Here is a 7,297-nt window from a genome sequence, read left to right on the forward strand (position 1 = left end):
CCACCAACCAGAAGGATCTACCCTCTTGCCTGGATCGTGGGGGATTCTCCAGTTTTCCATCCATCCAAAGGAGTTTTGCCATATGAGCAGCTACGGGCATGGGAAAAACGGAAAAAGAAAAAAAACTCGGCAGTAAACGAGAAATGTTAATACTTTAGATCTGTTCTGCTTGTGCTCAGTTTGTTTCTGAACCTGCTGCATTCTGTCTCCATGAGATTCAAGCATTTAACTTTGCAGGGGGAAATGAATGAAAATTGCATTGACAATCAAATGCATGAAAGAAAGAAACGGCAGCTTTGAAATATTCACAACCAACACAATTTTGATTAAAGAAAGAACTCTGTTTTTAATAGGATTTTTTTTTTGATCATTAAAAAAGTTTAAACCTGCATAGCAATCATTTCAAAAATAATTATTTAATGTTCCATAATGAAACTGTACACGACCTAGTCTTGAGCGACAGAAGCCTGCCGGGCGGTTCAACGCAGTCCGGAGCAGCACACCCCCGGCGCCGGGACGCCGCTCTCTGGGGTCGGGCGCTTGCTGTCGGTGGCACAGTCTGGCTCCACACGCCGGTGGTCCCCTCAGCAGCGCTCCTCAGAGTCGTTCAATGTCTCGGTACTTCTTCCTCAGGATGGAGACCTGGTCTTTAAAGAGGACAGGGTCGAGCCTCATCTGAGAGTGGATCAGCGGCATATAGCCAAACCAGCTGGCGAAAGTGTTCATGCAGCTCTGCCGCTGGGCAAAGTGGTCGGGGTCGGCCCAGCGCGAGGCCCGGGACGTCTGTGTGGAGAGAAGAGCAGAAATCAGACGTTGGCCGTGACACAGCGAAATGGTGGGGAAGGGCGGGTGCCGCAGCCCAGCTGACGCCATGCTGCGGAGTGGCGCGGGGGGCCTGAAGGCAGCCGACATCTGCTCGTCAGGGGGCTCAACCCAGGGTAAGGACACCCCGCCTGCAGAGGGAGCTGGCGATGGCGAGCCGACAATCCCTGGCTTTCCACACTGGGCTGAGGGCAGTGCAGTGTGGTCACCTGAGTCCAGCCAGAAGCCAGCCTGACCCGGAGCACGAAACCTGTGCAGAGGCCTCCCAAAGCCTGCCAGCACACTGCTTCACCCCTTCCCTCACCCTCCTTTTTCCAAAACCTCAAGCTCTTCAGAGATAGAACAAGTCCTTAAAAGCCACCAGGAAAGACAAGGCGGCCACTGCTTTCCACTAGAGGTGCACAGCCAAGCACTGGCCAGCTGCTGACCACGGCCGTCAGCCGCAGGAGGAAAACAGGCTGCCAGTACTACCGTTTCTCAGGTCAAAACCATACTTCTGCAGTCTAGGGCTGCAGAAATCTGCACACCAGTGATTTCAACCAGCTTGTAACTGGACTCATCAGAAGTCCTTACATGCTTGGCATTACTCAAGCGTGTAGACGTCCTGCGGGGCAAAGGAGGGTGCTTCCAGGAAACCCACCGGTTGAGACCATGGCATAGGGCAGTGATGTCTTACCGACAAGGAAAATTAACTGAAGTTCCGTGTTCCATGAAACTCAGCACCTCTGGAAAAACAAGGCCCTAACAGCTTGAACCTGTTATTACTGCTGTTACTGTTATTACTGTTATTACTCTCTACCTGTACCTAAACTACATGTACAAACACAATAAAACTATTATTTCAGATAAAGTATGAATACTGAGAACCTAAGGGGTTTTTTGTGCCATTTCTTATGCATCCCTCTATAGCACTTATGTTTCCATTATACTTTAAAAACAAATACAAATTAATAAACTCAAAGCATGTTCATTAAAACATGGAGAAACTGATAAAGTGAGGGACTTGCCCAATGAATGTGCTATCAGCCTCGATCTTTGTCCAAGGCCTGTCCCGCTTAGCTCAAGTTATAATGTGCATTGATTACAGACTCTTGATTTTACTGAGCCACTAAAGAGCGAGCAAAAGGTTTTTGCTAGAGGATTATAGCAGACATTCTGGCCATTAACAGTGAATTTCCATAAGACTATTAATCTCTGTCACAACATGGAGGTTATGATAATTTTTTATTTGTCTTTCAAGGAATTATGCACATGGTCCATTACATTTCCCAAAGCTGCAGGAACAACTTGTCTTTAGGAGAGATTTATAGTTCATGGCTGACTTAAGTCACCCGCGCTGTAAGAAGAAAAATGAACGTTCAGACTTGCCAAACGGCCAAAGCACAGCCCTGTGGAAAGGTGAAGCTTGAACTGGAGGCAATAGGTACTTTATGGATGGCACGTTCTTGTTCATAGAAGGTCTTCTGGGTACCCAGGTAAGTCAGAATTGCTGAATTACTACCCACGCCTCAGGTGAAAGTGCAATGGCATACAGATAAAAGGAGTCTACAAACTGGCATGGCCACTCCCCAGTCAAACATCCAAGTAATACTAGTAGAAGAAAACGTGAGAAGAAACCAGAGGGCCCCTTCCTTCTCCTGCCCCCCAGTAATCCTCGTACTGTTTGTACTGCAGAATACAGACGATGTGGCAGCACAGATGGGAGGCTGTTTAGGACTTGCAGGATTTGCTGTTCCTCCCATTGCTTGCTCATGCAGGGCATGGGGAAAAGCGTCCCCAGGTTGTCGTGTATCCCTGTTACTAGAAGGTAACAGGGTGCTTATCCAGTAGCTGGAAGAGGCTCTAAAGCAATCATTTAGTGAGTGATGGTGTCACTGTGGGACAAAATGTTCCTCATGGGAAATAAAGCTTCAACATCACAAATTATTTCTGTTGTGACAGTCCGATGTCAGTGCCTGAATCACACTATAAACTTTAAAATAGCACAGGGACAGCCCAGTACACAATATTCATTAATAATAATTAAAAAAAATCTTCCTGGAATTTACTTCTGCTTCTAGCATTCCATAATGAGGTCTTAGGTTTAGAACATTTAATTAGAAAACTGGAGTTTAGCTGAAATTTGGTCACCACAATCATCAGCTCCATGAGTTTGGGATCACCATGACTAACAGTGTGTGAGAAAACTATGAAGAGATGTTATCATCTGCAGTAGGTGTCTGCCATTCCTCCTTCTGGATTTCCCTTCATTATAATATGCACATCTAAAGTCTATTTGCAGTTCTGCTGAACTAAAAACTGCACAAAACATAGGCAGAATTGATTCACTCTGTAAGCCTAACCTAGGAGTCAAGCCATTATATTACCGGTACACCTCAACTGCTAAACCGTGCTGTGGATACATACCTGTCCCATCATGGTCTCCTTATACTGTTTTTTCTGTGTTACTTTGATTGGAGGCAATTTCGTCACGGCTGACACCAAAAAATTCATTAGAATGTCCTCACAATTGGCCAGTTGGTCCACCATATTCTTCAGGCTGGCAGGCAGGTAATGAGTGTACAGGTAGTGATAATATCTGGAACAGCAGCGTTAATACGAGTCACTGGGTGTTCACGGATTACAAACTCTAGTAAACTTCTACCTCAGCTGAGAGCTTTGTACTCAGATCTGGATGCCAGCACTTCCGTTCTTTGATCTCATCCCCCAACAAGAAGGGAGAAAAACTCAGTGTCTTATCAAGAGAGTAAATAGTGCTAATGGAGAAACAAAATCTGCCTTTTTTTTGAAACTGGGCTGAAAGAAATAATGCAGACCTAAGCATCAAGGTAATGGAGAAGCAGGAGAGCACCACACTGCTATAAAGTGATAGACAACATTGATGAATTTATCCTCCACCTCTTCTCTCAAAACTGATCAGTTGGAGAGAACTCTATTAACCGGCCTACTACTGTCCTTATTGTTGAAATTAATCTCTGAGCCTATATCATCCCTTATAGCCTGTCTTCTCCTTTGTGGAGACGTAGATTAGATACTCCAGAATTTGCTGACTTTCTCCTAAAATCTCGAGAGGTCTTTGACCTGCTGAAGTCCTAACAACAGGGGTTTTCTCCAACGTGCTGCAGTATGTTGATCTGTGACGTGTCCACTGTACTACATTTCTAGAGTAGCCAGAAGACTTTGCAGTCTGCAGCTGTCAGCCAACACATACCCAGAGCTGGTCTGGAAGTAACCTCCTTTCTGCTACGCTACAGGCCATTCAGCCAAGCGGCTTAATGAATTCGGGAACTCTTTGAAGTGTGTAATTCCTGATGTTAAAAAGAGCAGTCCGACTGCCTCAAAATACAAGCGACTTCAAAGAGATCCAACAAGCGCAATAATGATTACCAGATCCCCAGAGCTAAACCAAGAACTTAAATTATTACCCCATAAAAAGTAGACCCATTTATTATCTTTCCATTTTTTCCCCTCCCCGGAAGAATGTTCTTCACTCACACCCACACACCCTTCACTATTTTGTTTCACAAAGGAGGACAGCAGATGCTTTGGGTTCTTACTTGTGGTAAATAGCAGCTCCTGTCAATACCATGGAATAGTCATTAGTCCATTTGGAGGTATACCCCCACCTCTCCTTAGTGTTGTCCCAGAAATGACTGCGAGCAGGGTACCCTACAATCCTCTCCGGAAAACTCTGCCAAACTGTAAAGGCAAAATCCACCTGCGGACAAAGGCACAGGCCAAATTAATAGCGAAATTGTTTCAACAAATGTCAACAAAACATTACTTTGCCACTAATGCGTAATTCAAAATCTTGGAACTGTTGCAAAACATTAATTCTATGTATTCATCAGTAAATTAAACTGACTGCTTGACATTTTGCCCTATAATTATGCACATTTTAATGGTTCCTGTTAAAGGGAGTCTAGAGCATCACAGCACTACATTAACATTTTCAAGCTTGCCCTTTACATATCAAACCTTTTCAAGTTACAGAAAGAATGGGAGTAGGTGCATGTATTCATACTTAAATGCAACATCGAGTGGTAATAGCTATGTGGTAAACCGAACCTTGTGCACTTCTCTGTGCCTCTCGCCTACCACTTGACTACTGTCAACGCAAAGCTTGGAAAATCAGGAGTCAAACGCTTTGCATTATAAGGGTGAGATTAAAATGGGCAATCAATGCAGAGTACTTTTATATCTTCCATCCATTCTGAGCCTTTGAGGACCAGGCAGGTCATACTTTTAAGACTGTATGACCAAGAGGATTAAACATATGGCTTAATAAAGAAGAAGGTAAGATTCCCATGTAATTGAGTGGCTTTAGGAGCCCATACTTCAAAAAAACCGTTTGATTCTGTATGAGCCACAAGATGAGGTCAAATACTGCCAACAGTGGTTTTTTTAATTTTATTGTCTTGTTGTAACTATTTTAATAACTCAAATCTCTGAACACTGGAAAGGCAAGGGGACATTGCACCAAACAAATCCTGGTGACACTAGGAAAGGGATGAGCGGAGCAGTTTGCAGAGGGCTTGTCAGCACTAGATTTGAAAGGAGTTTGGTAAAAATACCTATGGAAAGATTTTTATCACTGTAAAGTTGGTTGGCAGTCCCTCTACCTCAGGTTAGATTTTGGTGTTCAAACTAGACCGAAGTTTTAAAAAGAGTTAGAGACAATTCTAATTGTCCTAGTCGAACCCAAGAAAACGAGAGCTTTATTTCCGCACTGCACACCAAGTTCCTTCCAGTACCAGAGGGAACTAAAGCTTTGCTCAAAAATGCTTGAAAAACTTTCCAAGAACCCAGCCAAAGTTAAGGGTGTAGAGGTTAGATAAAGAATAGCTTCTCTGAGAACAGCCACATTTTCTGCGATCACTGTCAGACTTCTTGTATTTGCAAGTGTCTTTAGGAAACAGAAGAGATGCACATGTACTTTAACACAAAGCGAGGGACTGGTTATTTTCTTTCAAGTTGTTTCAAGGAATCTGAGGCCAACTAGAAAGACAATGTGCACAAACCAGTTACCGTTGTGATAATTCTGATCTCATCCAAATCAATACCACATGAAAGAACTAAAGGTTTTTTTTTTTTCTCAGTAAAGGCCTTTCCCATAAAACGTGACATCTGTTTTCTTTAGAGAACTCTGAGAATCTCAGACTTAAATAAATAATAAAACAGCTGCCCTCAGTGCCCTCGCTTGTGCTTTCAAGTATCTGTCCTTGTACCAGGCAGACACACTAAAGCAACCGCCATAAGAGAAAAGCCCCAGTCCTCGTCAGATAAAATTCTCAGCAGCACTCGGCTGATTGGCGGGAAAAGCCAACCAGGCTGCCAGTTTTTTAAACTCCCGTGTCACTCCTGACCCGTGCTGATTTCTAATTACTTCCCATGCAAACATTCCCCTGCGCATGCGAAACAGCTCCTCCCACAAGAGCACTTACTGGCCGTTCGGTTCTGAATGGAAAACCTTTACTACGCTAGAGCCCGACAGAGCCAAGGATGTGCCCAGTGACTGCTCCTCTCAACAGGAATGTGATTGTCTTTGACCACACTTCTAAATTGCCTTTTCTGGGCCCTGAAGCTTTGCCACAAGGACCACTCATGAGCAGCTAGTGTAAGGGAAGTTTCACATGACACATTTCACGTCAGCGTTTCAACAGATGGGGTGAGTGAAGCAATAGAAAGGCCCCAGTTCTTCACAGAGAGCCATTAAAGAGATGGCTGACGCTGGCACCCTGGCAGAGGCGTGTCGGAGCTGCAAGGTGGGTGCTAGCAAGAGCTGGCCAGCTGGTCCTCTCTGCAGCACAGGGGCCACGGGGCTCATAGAGCCAACGCCCCCTGTGCAAACACGCAATATTGGCTGCAAGCTGCTCACAGGAGGGAAGCGGCCACCAAGAAATGTGTATGTTGTCTCACACAACAACAAATATTTTTGTTTCAGAATGTTTAGGGTAAAACACGGCCAAGCTGAATGAGAAACACTATTTCATATGTGTTCCAGAAGTCTGAACGACTCCAAAATTTGGATGATGACTAAATACTAGTTAAAAAAAAAAAAAAAAAGCCTCAAATCCTCATAGAATCAACAAGCTGTATTGCTGTAAATACCACCTCAGTGCAAAGAAGTCCATGAGAGGTCTTACCATGGCCTCCAGGACCCTTCCCTCCAGGACCCAGCTGAGACAGGACCCTTCATCTTGAGCAACAACCTGCTTAGGAATTCCAGCCCTAGAACAAATGTCTTTTACTGGTTTGGATTTTTTTGGGCTGTGTGCACAAGTGCTTTGGTAGCAGCTGTATTCTTTCTCATCTAGCAGAAATTACCAAGGTGCAATCTTGGTATCAGAAGGGTTCAGTGCCAAGTACTTCTTTCATCTGTGCAGCAGAAGAGGGCTACTGTGGCTCCTTCTGGTGCAGTCCAACCGCAGCACGACAAATCGATACTTGGGAAAAGAGCGGGTGTAATTTCCTC

General features: G+C 44.5%; 1 protein-coding gene across 1 annotated transcript in view; it reads right to left on the reverse strand.

Annotated features, from left to right (window-relative positions):
- Positions 1 to 320: 320 nt before the first annotated feature.
- The window catches only part of EXT1 (exostosin glycosyltransferase 1), a gene marked incomplete at its 5' end in the record, with an annotated part of 24,308 nt that continues 17,331 nt past the window's right edge, over positions 321 to 7,297 (reverse strand). The window contains 3 exons of the mRNA XM_010140084.1: positions 321 to 783; positions 3,229 to 3,400; positions 4,380 to 4,540. Coding sequence (XP_010138386.1) covers positions 598 to 783; positions 3,229 to 3,400; positions 4,380 to 4,540 — 519 coding nt within the window. The remainder of the gene's footprint in view (positions 784 to 3,228; positions 3,401 to 4,379; positions 4,541 to 7,297) is intronic.

Source organism: Buceros rhinoceros, unplaced genomic scaffold, assembly GCF_000710305.1.
Source record: "Buceros rhinoceros silvestris isolate BGI_N320 unplaced genomic scaffold, ASM71030v1 scaffold2997, whole genome shotgun sequence".
In the NCBI taxonomy this organism is placed as follows: domain Eukaryota; kingdom Metazoa; phylum Chordata; class Aves; order Bucerotiformes; family Bucerotidae; genus Buceros; species Buceros rhinoceros.